This window comes from Puma concolor, chromosome E1 (genome assembly GCF_028749965.1).
Source record: "Puma concolor isolate L17-30 chromosome E1, mPumCon1.1.hap2, whole genome shotgun sequence".
Lineage (NCBI taxonomy): Eukaryota > Metazoa > Chordata > Mammalia > Carnivora > Felidae > Puma > Puma concolor.
Window position 1 is genome coordinate 26,621,713 of NC_141680.1, and position 20,631 is coordinate 26,642,343.

Consider the following 20,631-nt stretch of genomic DNA (forward strand, 5'->3'; position numbering starts at 1 on the left):
AGAGAGAGGGAGACACAGAATCCGAAGCAGGCTCCAGGCTCCGAGCTGTCAGCACAGAGCCCGACGCGGGGCTCGAACTCATGAACCATGAGATCATGACCTGAACTGAAGTTGGACACTTAACCGACTGAGCCACCCAGGCGCCCCAAAGACCTCTCTCAATTTAAAGGGCCACTAAGAAACTAGAAACAGAGACACAGACTGGCGCTTTAGGAACTGTGTTTTAGTGTTGATGACTTTCTGGATCCTTTTTCTGTTTGTCTCCTTAAACAAGCTATCACTGCTGCTGATTCAACATGTTTCATCTATACATTTTTAATGTATATTCCTATTATTGAGAATGTGAGCAAAGAGCTATTAAATTCTTTTAGCATTAGTATAGCAAGAGTAAAAACAAAACAAATCTTTTTACAAAACATGATTGAATCTCATGGGGGTAGGATTTCACATTCAATGAGCACTTACCAAGAAACTGCCAGGCTTTTATATACTTCATTTACTTAAGATAAGGCTGAGAGGTAGGCAGTCTATTTTTAAAGATAAACAAACAGGGACTGAGGGTGAAGAACCCACAGCTCTAAATCTTCAACTCTTCTCAATACTGCCAACTGCTTCCTTGGAGGGCTCCCAGAGAGCCTTCCTTGGAGGGCTTCCTAACAGGGATGTGAGCAAAGTTTAAATCAATTCAGCTGGCCACTGCAGGTATCTTGTTCTACCTTCAATAGTTTCCATTCTCTCAGAGATGGAGCATCCACTCTATAAGTCAGGTACGTATTATTCGAGTAGGAGAATTAAATAGGGTCACAGAGAGAAAAGGCTGAAGAATTTGACTTTTTTCTTTACTTGTATAGAGGAAAACCAGCACATAGATGCATCCACAGTATTTAATTTGTTTGGATAATAGTTACAGATAAACAGGTACACTCCATATACAATTACCAATACTTTTTTATACAGGTCATATTTCAGTACATCAACACTATTTTATTTACACTCTATTTATGTACATTAACATCTTTCTAAAGTCAGTGCATTGTCAACAAGTTTTATACAGTAATTTACAAGGTGAATGTAGTTAATAGTTAATTTAATAAATTTTCTGCTAGTCATGAATTAAAAAATTAATTACAACCAATATAACAAACACAGATCAAACAACATTAGTAGATTGTGCTACCTGCTTAAATAAAACATCTGTAAGTAAATTATTTAAAATCTTCCACTTTTTCATGGGACTTGTCCAGGTAGAAATGGACAGATTTTTATATAACTGAAATCATGAAACTTACAAAGCCTGCGTTTTGTCTGACTTTATAATATTTTATCATTTAGGCCACTCCTTCCTACTTGTAATTACAGTCTTTTTCTGAATAGCGTTTAAACTTACGTAGCCATTTAAGGCAACCTTTCCAAATGCTCTGAGAAGAACTGAATAATAACCGGCCTCAGATATCAGAACACAAATGCTTAATTACATTGGTACCTACTATCTATGAGGAGGGAAGGTTAATGAAATCTGACAATTAATGAGAATCACTTCCAGGTTCCAGATTAATAAAAAAAGACTGAAATAAAAGTGAAATGTTCACCTCACATATATTTAAAAACAACACAGGGGGAAAAAATGCTGCCTGAAATAAATAACATTTATACTTTTGTTCCAGTTTTGAATTATCAGAGGAAAAAATGAAGTAAGCAAGAAACGTAACTTTTGATGACCATTACTGTGAAATTATTAAAAAAAGAAAGAAAAAAAAAGACAAACTCCAGAATTAAAAAAAACCAGACATGCAAAAAAACCAAAAGTTTACTTCCTAAACCCACCAATTAAATTAAAAATACACACTATCAGTGTTTGGGATGTGTTTTGTTTTTAAATTTAATATGGGGGCAAAATACCCCATATTCAAGTTAATTTATAGCCCTTACAGCCATCAAATATGAACAAGTTTTAAAAAATTCATTTGCATGTATTCTCTCTTTTTCTAAAGTGCAAAACAAAGAAACAAAGAACAAACAACCACTAGTTGTAAAACACCATCCAGCTTAGATGCCGCTTTCCCTCTGAGAAGCTCTTTGTGCAACATGAGCATGTGACGATGGTGCAAATGTTGGCAACTATCCTACTGCACTCAGCAGTGGTGAGGGATACATTTTTGAGGACACTTGAAGTAACCTCAAGGTAAGATGCCTCTATCTGGAGGGCTCTTTTAGCTGGATTTCCCAGGATACATTTTTTTTTTCCCCTACAGGGTCTCCAACCAAGGCCCTGGGTAGAAGGCACACAGCTCTTAAGAGGTTCTCCCTTTCAGACTGACCACTTATATACATGCCTCTGCCACGAATGGCTGGTTGTGTCTCAAACACAAACACAACAACAGAAACAAAAAGCAAGAAAGGCATAGAAATAGTGGGAAAATGGTTTAAAAAATAAATAGAAAAATGTGTGTCCATGCCGTAAGAATCCTTTGCACGCCTTCTGAACTTGCTTTCTCACATCTTGTCAATAAAATGGAATAAAACTTTAGGAAAAAGGAGGTAGCATATCATGTCGTCCCCAGACAACACTACAATTTTTTGTTTTACTTTGACTCCAAGGAAATTCTTAGCATTTTGTTATGATTATTGGTAAACTCTACACTCACTACATTTGTTTATATCTGGACAAGCACAATTTAGTTCTTATTTGGTCCCAGGTGGCTGGTGCCAAACCCTTTTGTTTACAGGCTAATGGTGGGCTCCGCCTGAAAGTTCTCTACCAGAGAGCTTGTGTGAGACACTTCCAAACCAAAGTATTACTACTGTTATGCTAACTGCTATTTTAATTAGGATTTTTATTTTGTGCTTCAGGGTCACAGGATAAAATAACTACATTTAGCTTGCCTTTCACAGAGAAACTTCTGCCAAATGTCAGCTACAGGGAGTCATCTCCCTCACCACCAGCCTGTCTAGCAGCCAGAGTGGTAGCTTTACTGTAACACACAATACTTTTTGTAATCGGACTCAAAGTCTTCATCCATGCTGCTTGTGTCTGCCATCTTTTTGCCATCGATCTTTGGCAGAAATTGTGCATAGTCTATCCCCTGCTGCTCATAGAAAAGAATGTAGGCAGAGTCGGTGTCAATTTCATCAGGGTGAAGTTCCTGAAGAGGCAAGAAAAGCCTTTAATAAAAAAGTCATTACTATGCTGGCCCTAAATCCTTGCTAGGGAAGGGAGGACCAACCCTCTTTAATTACTAAACCAGACTGATTCCAATCAGCTTAACATTTTGGCTGTCTGATACCTGTCCTAAACTAAGCCCCATTATTTTCAATGTTTGTTTTGGGGAAAATATTCTGACCACAGTCAAAAGAATGACTAAAAGCAAAGAAAAAACCATCAAATTCTAACAGCTCAAAAGATAAGAACTTTTTCTCATTAACAAATACCTTCTTTTTCTTCACCATTCATGTTTTCATTCTGTGCTCTGTACATCATTTAAAAAAATACTTTTTAGGGGCGCCTGGGTGGCGCAGTCGGTTAAGCGTCCGACTTCAGCCAGGTCACGATCTCGCGGTCCGTGAGTTCGAGCCCCGCATCAGGCTCTGGGCTGATGGCTTGGAGCCTGGAGCCTGTTTCCGATTCTGTGTCTCCCTCTCTCTCTGCCCCTCCTCCATTCATGCTCTGTCTCTCTCTGTCCCCCAAAAAATAAATAAAACGTTGAAAAAAAAAATTAAAAAAAAAAAATACTTTTTAATGTTTATTTTTGCGAGAGAGAGGGGGACAGAGGATCCAAAGCAGGCTCCACACTGAGAGCAGAGAGCCCGATGTAGGGCTTGAACTCACAAACGATGAGATCATGACCTGAGCTAAAGTTGGATGCTTAACTCACTGAGCCACCCAGGTGCCCCTGCACATCGATTTTGTTCCTTTAATACTGAAGACACCTATATACTAACAGAAATATTTCCTATTGAGTACAAAGTCTATTATTTCAGCAAATGTCCCTCAGATCTGTTGACATTTGTTTCTTTTATTCAAAGATGGGGGATATTTACCTTACAGCTGCTGTCATTATAACAGTACCACTTGCTGTTTGGGTTTTTGGCATAAGTGACGTAATGGCCCCCACCCAGAATTCCTGAATGGCACTGTAAGAGAGAAGAAAGTAGAGGTATGTTAGTAGTTAACAGTAGTCTGGTCAGGGCACAGTACTAGGACACAATGGGGAAAATACCAATCACTTAGGTGATTAAGAAAGATGTTTTGGAACCATTTACCTTTTTCTAAAAACAAAACAAAAAGAAAAATCAAAATTTAAAAGCTCCAAATCTTACCATTTTATACTTGTAATTATATTTTAGAAAGAAAAGTTCTTAGGAGTACATAATTTTTCATGACTTGAACCCATGACTCCAATTATAATGATTACATTACTATGCCCTGCATACACTGGGAGCATCTTGAATTCTATCCAAAAGGCCAAGATATCTACTGCTAACTTCGTCTATCACCAAGCTCAATGCCCAGCAAATAAGCAGGTCCTGAAAAAAATGACTGATGAATGAATGAATGAATGAATGAGATGAGTGAACAAATCATTGAAAAGTGCAGATCATTCTGAAAACCATACAACAAACCACTTACCGAAATTGCATATAGATTATAAATAGGCTTAACACGAACATCTTCTCTTTGGTCATCAGTGCTGTCTTCTTCACTGTGGTTTTCAAGCTGACCATTGCTGTAGCCATTGCCACATGCCTCATGCTCATAAAGAAATCCATTGGCCAGAGCTACTTCGTGGTCCTGGGGGGTGACCAGTTCAGTTTGGCTACCCCCCATCATGTGCCCCCGGCTCAAGGAATCAGCCAGCTCACAAACTTGCCCACCTCCATTCTCTTTGCTGGCATCCAAGTTCTCCTTACTACTTGACAGTTTATTTTTGCTGCCAATCTGGGGTAGCCGGAGCCTCCCTTTGCTCCTCCCTAAAGTCCTAGGGCTACTGTTAGGGCTGCTATTTTTGCTGGAGGGACAGCTAGTTCCACTCTTTCTTGACGAAGACGGAGAACCTATGAAAGGGAGAAAAGGAAAAGATTCTTAAATCCAAATGCCACAAGTTTAACCAGCCACCAAATGCTAACTTTGAAGTAAACTTCACAAGTGTACACATAAAGGTAAATACAGGGGTGTTCTGACCAGCTACTTTTTATTCCTATCATGCAGTGACAAGTTATATTCTTGTCTTCCTCAGGCCAAGCTCCTACAGGCAGCAATGTCCTAAAAACGGGAAGTACCATGTAGGGACTTAAAAACAGCAGAAAGATGAGGGGCGCCTGGGTGGCTCAAGCAACTGGTTGAGCATCCAACTTTGGCTCAGATCATGATCTCACTGTTCGTGGGTTCAAACCCTGCACTGAGCTCTCTGTTGTCAGCACAGAGCCTACTTCAAATCCTCTGTACCCCCCCCTCTCTTCCCCTCCCTCATTCTCTCTCTTACTCTCAAAAATAAACGAAAACATTAAAAACAAACAAACAAACACAACAGGGTGCGTGGGTGGCTCAGCTGGTTAAGCGTCTGACTTCGGCTCAGGTCATGATCTCATAGTTTGTGAGTTTGAGTCTTGCATCAGGGTCTGTGCTGACTGCTCAGAGTCTAGAACCTGCTTTGGATTCTGTGTCTCCCTCCCTCTCTGCCCTTCCCCTTTCTCTCTGTCTCTCAAAAATAAATGTTGACAAAAAATTTTGTTTAATAAATTTAAAAAAACAACAGAAAGATGAAAAATAAAAAAAATAAAATAAAAACAACAGAAAGTTGTATACCTGAGACAAATATAACACTGTGTAATAATTATACTGGATTTGAAATAAATAGAATAAAATAAAATAAAATAAAATAAATAAAATAAAATAAAATAAAATAAAATAAAATAAATAAAATAAAATAAAATAAAATAAATAAAATAAAATAAAATAAAAATAAAAATAAAAATAAAATAGCAGAAAGATAATTTAGGTCAGATTCAGTTCAAAACAAACAACTGGACTAAGGCATAATACAAATACATACTCTCCTTTGTTAAATTAGATTACAGAATATGATTAAGTACTTACTATTGGTAGGCACAGTATTGGGAACTCTCTACTATTTCTACCTCTGTAGATCCTGTAAGGTAGTGGGTCTCAAAGTTTTTGGTCACAGCCTCACTCACTTCCATATATACTCTATATACTCAAAAATTGCTGAAGACCTTAGAACTTTTGTTTATATAAGTTATATATCAATATTAATCATATTAGAAATTAAAACTGAGGAATTTAAAAAATACAATACATAAGCACATATTTCACTGACAGTATCATCACATATCATGTTGGCTCTGACTCCACTACATATCTGTTAGAGAATGAAAGTGAAAAGGTAAATACTGTCTTAGTATTTTTATGAAAGAACTTCTAATCCTTCAGGTCCCCTGAAAGGGTCTCTCAGAGACCATCTAGAGGTTCCCAGACTATACTTTGAGAACCTCCACCGTAAGGGAACAAGGATGACAACTATTATTCATGATCACCATATATGTCAGGCATTACGTAAAGTGCTTCACTCTTGATGCAGCAAATCCTCAGACACTATGAACTTTCACAAATGAGAGGCTGTATCTCTTGCTAAAAGTCACACAGGTGACTCAAATCTAGACAGGTCTGATTCAAGATAGGTTCCTTCTACCTCACACCAAACTGGTGCTCCAGAGTGGAAGACAGGGAAACACGCAACCTACAGGGGTCCCAGGAAAGCCCCTCTCAGGATGACATCTGGGCTCCATGAGGCCCTTCAGGCTTCCTCACCTTTAGGGCTACTGATGATGTTTGCACTGAGTGAAGATGGGCTCTTGCTCAGGAACACATCCTCTTCCCCAGTTGAATTCTGAGCATCCACTTTCTTCACCTCTCCTGGCAGAACCCTGGGCTCAGAGAGGTCATCCCCCTGGGGTGTGAGTGGCTTACACTGACAAAGAGCCGGGTCTCTTGGTACCAAAAAAGCACTAGGGTCAAAACTTTCACGAGGAAATTTAACAATTTTCTGTGATTTTATCCATCGACCATTTACAAATTGAAATCGTTTAAGGTGAATAATCTGGAGAAGGAAAGGTAGAAAACAATTACATTAAAGGGCTCTGAAGATACAAAATTACATTTAAAAAACCTCAAGTCGGGGCGCCTGGGTGGCGCAGTCGGTTAGGCGTCCGACTTCAGCCAGGCCACGATCTCGTGGTCCGTGAGTTCGAGCCCCGCGTCGGGCTCTGGGCTGATGGCTCAGAGCCTGGAGCCTGTTTCCGATTCTGTGTCTCCCTCTCTCTCTGCCCCTCCCCCGTTCATGCTCTGTCTCTCTCTGTCCCAAAAATAAATAAACGTTGAAAAAAAAAAAAAATAAATAAAAAACCTCAAGTCTAATACATGTTCAACAATATATACATTTTTTTCAAAAAGAATGCATCTTATTATTTAATGGAGTTATCAGTGGGGCCACTGGCCTTTAGATATATAGCTAACATGATAATCTCCCTAATTTCATAGTCTATGCATATCCAAAATTCTCTCCCAAATTTCTGCAACATCCTGGGTGTCTGTATTTTGCATGTTTTCCTCTGTTTCCTGGGCCTGTCACCCAGACTGATCTTTACCTTTCTCTAACATCACAGAATATCCATCCACAAATATACTCATGAAGACAGAAGACTATACTGAATATTTTGAAGAAAAATGGAGGAATTTTCACAGATGAAACTTACCCAATCTCCGATAGGAGGCTTCTCATTTCTTACCATATCCTTTGGTTCCCACCAGGGAGTTTCAATGTCCTAAAGAGCATAATAAGAATCTCCCTTCTCCTTTTTGCCTTCTCTTTTCTTTTCCAAGAGCAACAAATTCCTCTAATCTTTGTACAGTGTTATAATACAGTCTAGTGTGGGCACAGATCTTTGGGTGGCTATCTCTATCCTAAATACTAACAATTTACTATTTATATAAAGAGAAACTCTTCCTAAGGGACATACTGGTATATGGTTCTACAGCAGTCCACCAAGCTCTCAACATAATATTTATTTTTCATTATTCTTTAAAGATATCAAAAACATAGTTTTTATATAAATGCCTTTACTGCTTATGTTCTATGTGACTATTATACAAGTATATATAATTATCAAAACTCACCAAACTGACATTTAAAATCTATGCATTTAATTTCATGCTAATTATACCTCAATTAAAAATAAACTTGCCCCCTTCCCACCTACCTATCCCAAGCCTGCCCTGACCTTTTCGTCTCTTCCCAGAGTTCTCATCCCTGGAGCTAGCTAATCAATGTTATTAATTTCCTAGGCATCCATTCCTGGGAAGTCTTTCTGGTCTAAGTAAAGAAAAACCTACATTTACAGTCTCACATAGTAATAAAAAAAAAAAAAACATGAATAAAAAAGTACACACAAGGTCTAGTTAAAATATATCAATGCCTGGGGCACCTGAGTGGCTCAGTCGGTTAAGCGACTGACTTCGGCTCAGGTCATGATCTTGTAGTCCATGAGTTCGACCCCCACATCAGGCTCTGTGCTGACAGCTCAGAACCTGGAGCCTGCTTCGGATTCTGTGTCTCCCTCTCTCTCTGCCCTCCCCACTTGCACTCGCTCGCGCGCTCTCAAAACTAAACATTAAAAAATATTCTTTTAAACATATCAATGCCTTACAGTTACATTTGCTATGATACTTCTACCTGTACAGAAAAAATTTTCTTAAATGAACAGGAAGATCTGTCACTTCAAACACTCCTGATGAGCAACAGAAGCATCTTCTATTCCATGAAGGAAAAAGGCAGAAGTAGTAAATCACGTGTAAAAGAACACATAAGCCCAAGTGCACCTGTGTGCTTGTGCTGTGGCCATGTGACCAAGCACAATGGGACTGGAGACTGAGGCTCAGCTGTACTTCTACATAAGAGCCTAAAGGGCGAGCATAAAGATTCTCTCTCTAGAGCCACAAGTGCTTTCACCTTCTCCTGAAGTTCAAATTCACCAAGACGCAGAACTTGTGGCACTTCTCACATACTGCACTGAACTACAATTAATGGTCTCTCTCTCCACTTAATGACTTCTCTCTCCTTCTAGCCTGTATGCTCCTTCAGAGCAGAACTGGTAATAACACGTGTAGAATAATTAATCCCTGTGTGCAACACAAAATCCTTGCACAGCACAAGTGTTTTAAGCACTGCCACAGGGAAGGTTTTATTCTCAAAAGTAACAAAATTCCTATTAGTTCATGGCTTCTTTCTTTTATGCTAGGCTCCTGCTCTCTCAGAGGCAGGGCTGAAACATACCAGGATAGGGGGAAGCCTCCAGAGATCCAGCTTCTTGGTTGCCAAGCAGTGGGTCTTACACTTGGAACAATAGTACATCTCATTTTCCCCTAGTTCCTCCTCACTGGTGAAAGCACGGAGGCAGCTGTCCAGGTTGATGGGCTCAGCTTGTGCTCGCCGACTCTGTTCTACACTCTCATGCTCATCTACAACCTGGAAGTGGAAGGAATAAGAGGAATTGGAAAAGGGGTGTAAGGGAGGAAAGGAGTTTGAAATGATCCCATGGCTATGTATCATGTTAGGTGACTCACTCTCGTTTTACTCTACATGAGGAAAAAGAAAACCTAACCCAAACTAGAGTCTTTGAGCAAATACCATACTTCCACATTTACTTCCAGAATTACATCAGTAACATCCTGGATCAAATTTCTATTTATATGACCATAATAGCTTTTCTTGAAAATTTTCTGAATTCTTCAAAATGACAAAAACAAGGAACTGCCTATTTTACAACTTTTTAATTATAATGGTATGTTTTATTTATATATATAAAAATATATATTTGTATTTGACATATATATATATATATATATACACACACACACACATATATATGTATATTTATATAAATCCAAAACAGTATCATTTCAACATGTGATCAATAAAAGAATTATTGATGACATATTTTAGATTCCTTTTTACTAAGTCTTTGGAACTATAATACTTCTTAATTTGAATCAGGCACATGTAAGTGTTCAATAGCCACATGTGACTAGTGTCTATTGCACCTATTTTTTACAATTCTGACATCCTAAAACAGTTTATATGTGAGCTCACCCTCAAGTCAGGGGTGATGAGATTAGGCCATTTATTTTCAACCACAAAGACAGAACATTATCAATATGCTGCAGGCTTTGTAGAGGCTAGGAGAAATAATATCATTGGAACACAGATGCCAGTTATAGATTAAATAAGAAAGGGTATCAGAAAAGTTCACCAGGAGAAGGCAACATACTAGAGCATGAAACCTCATGGGATAAAACTCATTTGCATAGTAAAGTCATGTAACAGAGTTACCAGAATACCATGTGTATCATCTGTTTCCTGCCTCATGGGGCCTTTTCATCTGAGGTGGCAACAAAGAGATGGCAATAAAAGCAAGAGCAGGCTCAAAAAAAACCTATGTTGAGAAGGCCCCTAATACCTGCCCAAATCTCTCTAGTTCTATTGACCAGCATGCTAGACTTTGGAGTAAAAAGGACATAAGTCTAATAAAGGAGAGAGAGCAGAGGAGGTAGTGTGCATGTGTGTTGGAAGTAGTGTGGGGTCAAGAAGGAGAGGAGGACGTACCTAGAATGCAACAGAAAAGGAAAAATTCTCCCTCTCCTGTTCTTGGTTGCCACTTAAAAGCAATGGAGAACCCTAGTGGGTGAAGCCTAGCACCAGGACTTTGAATGCTACCATAAGACTTCACACACAGATCTTTTCACCCCAGCACGGGGCCTCGACACTCACTAAGTCCAACAATAAGTGCCTCTCTTTCTGGGCAAAGGGCACACACAGGTCCATCACCAAACTTCTTACTCTGTTCCCTTTTTGAACTCATGATAGAACATTGAGCTGCCTGGCTGACAAACTGGCATGGCTCAGCACATTCAGTTTACAACAGGTTTTCATGTGTGGCTTTTTCCTGACATGAGAGGACAGCTAAGTCACAGGCTGTCAAATGCTAGGGCTGATCATGCAATTAACAGTTTTAGCATTGCATCACTGTCCACTTCTAAAGACCTCATATAAAAAGAGGAACTTAGAGGAAAGTCCTCTATTTCAGAATGATAAATGTGCCTTGACTTTAGGTCACTGCCTTCTTTCCTGATACTAACTTTCATCATCTTTAGAGCTGGTCATCTGAGGGAAAAACTGACATGCTTCAATGTCAGTGGAAATATGTTGCATCATGGTTGCTGGAATCAGAGTAGAAAAAGAGTAATATTCTTTTCTCATAGCCAGTTAAACATTATCCCTATTATTTCCATCAGGGATGCTTTATGGCCTACCACAAATTACAGTAAGCTGGTAAAGATACTGTTGATCTTTATTGACTATATTTCTTATGGAACACACAGGCTAGATGGAGAAAGGGAGGAAGGTTGACCAAAAAAAATGCATCTGACAATAATTTTTATTTACCAATAAAATTTCCCTAAATGACAAAGATTCCCTTTTTACCTCTTGGGATCCATTCCCAGATCCTCTACCACTATTCAAATAGTTTAAATCACTCATTGGCACCCTCCTCCTTCTTCTGCTTGAAAGCTTCTCCTTAACACAAAACATAAGGAATTGGGGTGCCTGGGTGGCTCAGTTGGTTGAGTGTCTGACTTCGGCTCAGGTCATGATCTCACAGCTCGTGAGTTTGAGCCCTGTGTCAGGCTCTGTGCCGACAGCTCAGAGCCTGGAGCCTGCTTCGGATTCTGGGTCTCCCTCTCTCTCTCTACCCTTCCTCTGCTCATGCTCTGTGTCTGTCTCAAAAATAAATAAAAACATTAAAAAATTAAAAAAAATTAAAAATTAAAAAAAAAACATAAGGAATAAAGTCATAGCTTTCTCACATGATAAAGAATATTAGAAAAAGAGGGAGGTATAAGAAGCTATCTAGTTCAATTATCTATTGAGGAATGTGAAGTCTAAATAGGTGAAAAATAAAAAGACTAAGAGCAATGGTCTTTTTTTCTGTTTACCAAATAAAGCATTTACACAGAAATTTTGGAAAGCATGGAAAAATATAAAAAGGCAGGGAAACTTTTATTCTTTTTTTTTTTTTTAATTTTTTTTTTTCAACGTTTATTTATTTTTGGGACAGAGAGAGACAGAGCATGAACGGGGGAGGGGCAGAGAGAGAGGGAGACACAGAATCGGAAACAGGCTCCAGGCTCTGAGCCATCAGCCCAGAGCCTGACGCGGGGCTCGAACTCACGGACCGTGAGATCGTGACCTGGCTGAAGTCGAACGCTTAACCGACTGCGCCACCCAGGCGCCCCTAAACTTTTATTCTTAATACAAAGACAAATATTGTCAAAATATTGGCAGCTTTTCTTCTGTCCTTTTCCTAAATAGTATATATTTTTTAATATTGAAAAGATTTTTTAGTATATGCAGTTTTATACTTTGCTTAAAAAAACAAAAAACAAAAAACCATGAGGGGTGCCTGGGTGGCTCAGTCAGTTAAGCACCTGACTTCAGCTCAGGTCATGATCTCGCGGTTTGTGGGTTCGAGACCCGCGTTGGGTTCCGTGCCGACAGCTTGGAGCCTGCAGCCTGCTTCTGATTCTGGGTCTCCCTCTCTCTCTGCCCCTCCCCTGCTCACGCTCTGTCTCTGTCTCTCAAAAATAAATAAATGTAAAAAAAAAAAACCCAAAAAACAAAAAACCATGATACCTCTTTGGCTAGGTTTATTCCTAGGTATTTTATGGTTTTTGGTGCAATTGTAAATGGGATCGATTCCTTGATTTCTCTTTCTGTTGCTTCATTATTGGTGTAAAGGAACATAGGAATGCAACCGATTTCTGTGCATTGATTTTACATCCTGAGACTTTGCTGAATTCATGGATCAGTTCTGGCTGTTTTTGGTGGAATCTTTGGGGTTTTCCAAATAGAGTATCATGTCATCTGCAAAGAGTGAAAGTTTGACTTTCTCATGGCCGATCTGGATGTCTTTTATTCCTTTGTGTTATCTGATTGCTGAGGCTAAGACTTCCAGTACTATGTTGAATAACAGTGGCAAGAGTGGACATCCCTGTCGTGTTCCTGACCTTTGGGGGAAAGCTCTCAGTCTTTCCCCATTGAGGATGATATTAGCAGTGAATCTTTCATATATGGCTTTTATGATCTTGAGGTATGATACTTCTATCCCTACTTTCTTGTGGGTTTTTATCAAGAATGAATGATATATTTTGTCAAAAATCGATACACTGAAAACTACAGAAAGCTTATGAAAGAAATTAAAGAAGACACACACAAAAAAAGGAAAAATATTCCATGCTCCTGGATTGGAAGAACAAATATTATTAAAATGTCGATACTACCCAAGCAACCTACATATTTAATGCAATCCCTATCAAAAAAACACCAGCATTCTTCACAGAGCTAGAACAAACAATCCTAAAATTTTTATGGAGCCAGAAAAGATCACAAATAGAGCAATCTTGAAAAAGAAAACCAGTGCTCGCTTCGGCAGCACATATACTAAAATTGGAACGATACAGAGAAGATTAGCATGGCCCCTGTGCAAGGATGACATGCAAATTCGCGAAGCGTTCCATATTTTTAAGACATCCAGATGGCCAACAGGCACATGAAAAGATGCTCAACATCTCTCCTCATCAGGGAAATACAAATCAAAACCACACTCAGATATTACCTCACGCCAGTCAGAGTGGCCAAAATGAACAAATCAGGAGACCATAGATGCTCGCGAGGATGTGGAGAAATGGGAACCCTCTTGCACTGTTGGTGGGAATGCAAATTGGTGCAGCCACTCTGGAAAACAGTGTGGAGGTTCCTCAAAAAATTAAAAATAGACCTACCCTATGACCCAGCAGTAGCACTGCTAGGAATTTACCCAAGGGATACAGGAGTACTGATGCATAGGGGCACTTGTACCCCAGTGTTTATAGCAGCACTCTCAACAATAGCCAAATTGTGGAAAAAGCCTAAATGTCCATCAGCTGATGAATGGATAAAGAAATTGTGGTTTATATACACAATGGAGTACTACGTGGCAATGAGAAAGAATGAAATATGGCCCTTTGTAGCAACATGGATAGAACTGGAGAGTGTGATGCTAAGTGAAATAAGCCATACAGAGAAAGACAGATACCATATGTGTTCACTCTTATGTGGATCCTGAGAAACAACAGAAACCCATGGGGGGGGGGGGGAAGGAAAAAAAAAGAAAAAAAAAGAGGTTAGAGTGGGAGAGAGAGCTAAAGCATAAGAGACTCTTAAAAACTGAGAACAAACTGAGGGTTGATGGGGGGTGGGAGGGAGGGGAGGGTAGGTGATGGGTACTGAAGAGGGCATCTTTTGAGATGAGCACTGGGTGTTGTATGGAAACCAATCTGACAATAAATTTCATATAATAAAAAAAATAAGAAAATAAAAAAAATAAAGAAATAAAAAATTTGAGATAATCAGGAAAAAAAGAAAAAGAAAAAGAAAAAGAAAAAGAAAAAGAAAAAGAAAGAGAAAAAGAAAAAGAAAACCAAAGCTGGAGGCATCACAATACCAGACTTCAAGTTGTATTACAAAGCTGTAATCATCTAGACAGTATAGTACTGGCACAAAAACAGACACTCAGATCAATGGAACAGAATAGAGAACCCAGAAATAGACCCACAAACGTATGGGCAACTAATCTTTGACAAAGCAGGAAAGAATATCCAATGGAATAAAGACAGTCTCTTCAGTAAGTGGTGCTGGAAAACTGCACAGCGACATACAGAAAAATGAACCTGGACCACTTTCTTACACCATACAAAAAAATAAACTCAAAATGGATGAAAGACATAAACATAAGACAGGAAGCCATCAAAATCCTCGAGGAGAGAGCAGGCAAAAACCTCGTAGACCTCAGCCGCAGCAACTTCTTATTCAACAGGTCTCCAGAGGCAAGGGAAACAAAAGCAAAAATGAACTATTGGGACTCATCAAAACAAAAAACAAAAAACAAAAAACAAAAAACAAAAAACAAAAAAACTTCTGCACGGCGAAGGAAACATTCAGCAAAACTAAAAGGCAACTGACAGAATGGGAGAGGATATTTGCAAATGACATAGCAGATAAAGGATTAGTATCCAAAGCCTATAAAGAACTAATCAAACTCAACACCCAAAAAACAAATAATCCAGTGAAGAAATGGGCAAAAGATATGAATAGACCCTTTTCCAAAGAAGACATCCACATGGCTCACAGACACATGCAAAAATGCTCAACATCAAAAAACAAACAAACAAAACAAAAAAAACCCCCGAAAAACAAAAAAAAAAAACCCACAAAAATTTTTAAAAAAATATTAAAAAACAAGAAGGGGCACCTGGGTGGCTCAGTCGGTTGAGCGTCCGACTTCGGCTCAGGCCATGATCTCACAGTCTGTGAGTTCAAGCCCCATGTCAGGCTCTGTGCTCACGGCTCAGAGCCTGAAGTCTGCTTCGGATTCTGTGTCTCCCTCTCTCTCTGCCCTCCCCAACCCCCCCCCCCCCCCCCCGCCCTGCTCTGTCTGTCTCTCTCTCTCTGTCAAAAATAAATAAACATTAAAAAAAATAAATAAAAAATGCTCAACATCACTCATCATCAGGGAAATACAAGTCAAAATCACAATGAGATATCACCTCACACTTGTCACAGTGGCTAACATTAACAACAACAGATGTTGGAGAGGATGTGGAGAAAGAGGATCTCTTTTGCACTGCTGGTGGGAATGCAACCTGGTGCAGCCATTCTGGAAAACAGTTTGTGGAGGTTCCTCAAAAAATTAAAAATAGACCTACCTACCACCCAGCAATTGCAATAGTAGGTATTTATCCAAGGGATACAGGTATGCTGTTTCAAAGGGGCATATGCACCCCAATGTTTATAACAAACAGCACTACTGACCATAGCCAAAGTATGGAAAGAGACCAAATGTCCATTGATGGATGAATGGTATATATTCTCCCATCTTCAGATGGAAGATGTGGTATATATTTATACACATTTGCAACTATGTGGATGGAACTAGAGGGTATTATGCCAAGCGAAATTAGAGAAAGACAAATATCATGACTTCACTCATAAGGAATTTAAGATGCAAAACAGATGAAGATAAGGGAAGGGAAGCAAAAATAATATAAGAACAGGGAGGGGGACAAAACAGAAGAGACTCATAAATCCAGAGAACAAACAGAGGGTTACTGGCAGGGTTGGGGGGGGGGATATGGGCTAAATGGGTAAGGGGCATTAAGGAGTCTACTCCTGAAATCATTGTTGTGCTATATATGCTAACTAACTTGGATGTAAATTAAAAAATAAATAAAAAACCAAACAAAGCCTCACATCGTTAAGTATCATAGTAATCATGGTAAAAACTCCTGGTAATCATCATTTTCAATGACTGCATAATATTTTATCAAATTTATATACTATGTTTTATTTAACCAATCTTCTAATGTGGGACGAATACAAGTTGTGTCTAATTTTTTTAGTGTTCTAAAAAATGCTATGATGATTATTTGTCAGCATTAAAGTATTTCCCTAGAATAAATTCCTGGAAGGGAAATTACTGGAATAAACAACATAAAATATATGGGTAATAATGTCAATTTTGAACCAAGGTAATCACTTTGTCTACGTGACTCTCTAAGCACATGCAGAAACCACAGGTAGGAAGAGAAATTTAGTAGGAAGAAATTAGTCATGTGGCCGCAGTCCCCACCAAAGCAGGATATCTCAATAGCAAGTTGGTTTCCATGGTATCCTAAGAGCATCACTGAAAGTGGAAATGGGGTGAGATTTAACAGGTCACGTAGGCCCTTCTTTCTATAAGCAGGATGTCCTCCAGAGCTTTTCAGATCATACACTGGAAATTTCCATCAAGAGCCACATAAATGCAAAAGGAACTACAATTCATGTAACTAAAAAAAAAAAAAAAATCCGTTGATGCTGTTGCTTTTATTTCTCCATCAGATTCATCATATCTCTATCCACCAACTATCTAGCCAATCTATCCTTCAACAATTATATTATAAAAATTTAATATTTTTATAATATTAATATAAATATATTTATATTATATATAATATATATTTGTTTTATATATATTTATATATATATTTATATATAATACAAATATAATATATTTATATTATATATAATATATATATTTATAAATATGTTTATATTTATATTATATATATAATATATATAAAATTAATATAAAATATAAATATTATAAAAATTTGTTAATTTTATATCAATATAAATATAAATATTTAATATTTATAAAAATATAAATATTTTTATAGTTAGTATGGAGTTATTAGTCTTTTTGAAGTAACATTTTCAAAATGTAAAAACTGTTTTCCCAGTAGAGGAATGCTAAGTGTGAAGGAATAGCCATTGAGATACATTCTTAGGTGCCCAGTCTTGAAACATTCAATCTTTCCTTTAATTTTTCTGTTCACTATGCCCAGTAAGCAGCTGTAGCCCTGGGATGCCTTCGAGCTAAGTTACGGTGTTACTAAATGCTGCAGCTGTAATAATAATTAATGAATAGGCAAAGAGGTATTTATTGCTTGGAGGCCAAACAATATAATGTCTTAGTCATACCCAGAATTTCGAGATTTACTTATTAGTGGTGTTTTTTGAAATGTAATGTCCCAATACAAGTAACTCTGTAAGTGGGAAAACTGAAACATCCATGTAATCATGTCAATATATTAAGTGGCTTAGAGAATACCAATGAATGTTTTTCTGATTGTATTTAGATCACCTAAAACAGAAATGTCACAATACAGTTAAACTGGGAAAATTTTTACTTATGAAAACTACCATCTTATGGTGGCCTTGAGTACTTACCCTTTCCTGTGATGTTTGATAGCGGAGGTGAAGAGCTGTGGGGTCCCAATCTACAGCAATATAGGCATTTCCAATGAAAGCTCTGTCTTCTCCACAATCAATTTTACAGCCTCTGCAAAATCTAAAGGGACGAAAATGATCTACTAAGGAATGAATAATTATGAAAGAATCAACATTTTCTTTATCAGAAATATTATCTCTTTATACTTCTCCACTTTCTTGGGTTCAGAATCTGTCATGGGCCTCTAAATTAAGACTGATAAATATATGAATATGTATTAGTAATTATTTTTATTTCAGGGAAGCATGCTCATTACTTCTCAAGTCTTTGGTTTTTCAAAGCACTTGATAACCATTTGTTAATCCACATGAATGTGTGGACTTTATGGAAGATAAATGACACGGGGATTGGATATTTGAGATAATATACCTCTAAGAAAATTCTAAATTTAGTCATTTAATACTCCTGAGGAAGGACATCTGATATAACAATGCCTATTTCCTTGTTTGTAAAGTGGCACACTAAATAAATGTTTGTAAAAATTTATGGGAAGGGAAGGACCATGACAAAGCCATGATTTCAATGCCTATTTAGATTCCATTGGCTAAGTCTATTATAGTTCTCTGAAGGTAGTTGACTTTAGCACTCAGATATTTCGCAAGCTGCAACAATACTGACCAATCAGTCTCCATAATTCTTCTAAAAGTCAAAAACAGACTTCCACGAAGTCTAGTAAGTAGACTATGTTCTACTGGGCTCAGAATGCTAAACTGATTTATATGTAAGGAGCAGAAGGTATAAAATAATAAATGTTAATCATAAACTATGAATTTAATGAGGATCACAGAGTTTACAAAACCAGCTAAGGCTCAAGAGCAAAACTTAGCTACGGACCACATAAGAAAAAGATGAATCAACAATTGCGATGTTTATTTCAAGCTTCTTATTATTTAGTATTACTTCTAAAAACTGGAAACCTTATGCAAAAGGTATAATATCTGAAGCTGCAATGCTACTAAAATTTTTCTTTTGCATAAGATTACTTTACCTATACCATGGGCACCAAGCACAGGAGTTCCCATCTTTCTGCACAACTCGTAGAGTGAAGGGATACTGATAGCCCATACTGTCATCACTGAAACAGAAGAGTATAAAAAACATTTTTTTTAAATTTGATTTTTTATTTTTTTAAATTTATATCCAAATTAGTTAGCATATAGTGCAACAATTTCAGAAGTAGATTCCTTAGTGCTCCTTTACCCATTTAGCGCATCCCCCCCACAATCCTCAGTTTGTTCTCCCTATTTATGAGTCTCTTCTGTTTTGTCCCCCTCCCTGTTTTTATATTATTTTTGTTTCCCTTCTTTTATGTTCATCTGTTTTGTCTCTTAAAGTCCTCATATGAGTGAAGTCATATGATTTTTGTCTTTCTCTGACTGACCAGTTCCATTCATGTAGTTGCAAATGGCAAGATTTCATTCTTTTTGATTGCCGAGTAATAGTTGTGTATACATATAAACCACATCTTCTTTATCCATTCATCCATCAATAGACATTTGGGCTCTTTCCATACTTTGGCTATTACTGATAGTGCTGCTATAAACATGGTGGGGGGCATGTGTCCCTTCGAAACAGCACGCCTGTATCCCTTGGATAAATGCCTAGCAGTGCAACTGCTGGGTTGTAGGGTAGTTCTATTTTTAGTTTTTTGAGAAACCTCCATACTGTTTTCCAGAGTGGCTGCACCAACTTGCATTCCCATAAAAAACATTTCTATTTGAGGTCTCAACTCCTTTTCATTTTTTCTTTAAGTAACCCTAGGAAGGGGCATCTGTCAGAGCAGTATGCTCATGGTTGACAGTTCAATGCTAGTTATTTTAACCCATTAGCAGCAGCCCTGTACCAACCCCACTCAGGGCTCCCATGTTGTATCCCTGTTACAGAAGGTAGACAGACTAGACTGCCAGATGTCTCTAAGAGAGGCCATGTGGTCCACACAAAATTTTAAGATAAGCTAATAACCTTATAAGCTAATAAGCTAATCATGAAATCAACTACCAATTATCCTTCAGCCCTAATTCTATCACAAGATTTAATTCACATTAAACTAAAATAATTAGACCTTTCCATGACAAGAACATTGCCACAGCACAGAAAGCCGAAAGATCATAATGGTTTTTAGAAGAGCGGACTATATATGATATATATATTATAATATATAATATATATAATATAATATATAATATATATATTATAATATATAACATATATAATATAATATATATATAATATATATTTATATTGACATATTTCCTTTTTTTTTTTTTTAAGTTTTGTTTAAGTAATCTCTACACCCAATGTGGGGCTCAAACTCACCACCCTGAGATCAAGAGTCACATGTTTTTCCAACCGAGCCAGTCAGGCACCCCAGAAGCGTTCTTTAATCAGAATCCTGATGTGGTACACTGTGAGGCACCCTTTTCCCTGCCTTAACTACTCAAAGCTATAAGCTACCTAACATTTTTAGAGTAATGTCTTTTAACTGCAAGACAGCCTTGATTCTCCCACTTAAACAAGTATTTTTCTTCATCCTTGCCCCAATAAGAAGCAACGCAAGACACCACATTTGGCAACTGGTAGTAGCTGTTACATGGTTGCTAAAGGTAATGAAACCATGATAAGGACTTTGCC

General features: G+C 37.8%; 1 protein-coding gene and 1 non-coding gene across 3 annotated transcripts in view; one reads left to right on the forward strand and one right to left on the reverse strand.

The window, feature by feature from the left end:
• Positions 1-870: 870 nt before the first annotated feature.
• USP32 (ubiquitin specific peptidase 32) overlaps positions 871-20,631 on the reverse strand; it is a 244,812-nt gene continuing 225,051 nt past the window's right edge. For both annotated transcript variants that reach the window (XM_086686756.1, XM_086686755.1), the window contains exons 28-34: positions 18,989-19,075; positions 17,940-18,060; positions 9,348-9,539; positions 6,827-7,115; positions 4,628-5,052; positions 4,039-4,131; positions 871-3,143 (exon numbers count right to left, since the gene is read on the reverse strand). In XM_086686756.1, coding sequence (XP_086542882.1) covers positions 2,970-3,143; positions 4,039-4,131; positions 4,628-5,052; positions 6,827-7,115; positions 9,348-9,539; positions 17,940-18,060; positions 18,989-19,075 — 1,381 coding nt within the window. In that variant the 3' untranslated portion in view covers positions 871-2,969. The remainder of the gene's footprint in view (positions 3,144-4,038; positions 4,132-4,627; positions 5,053-6,826; positions 7,116-9,347; positions 9,540-17,939; positions 18,061-18,988; positions 19,076-20,631) is intronic.
• LOC112855726 (U6 spliceosomal RNA) lies at positions 13,548-13,654 on the forward strand. The gene has a single exon (XR_003223043.1). It is a non-coding gene; the product is annotated as a U6 spliceosomal RNA (small nuclear RNA).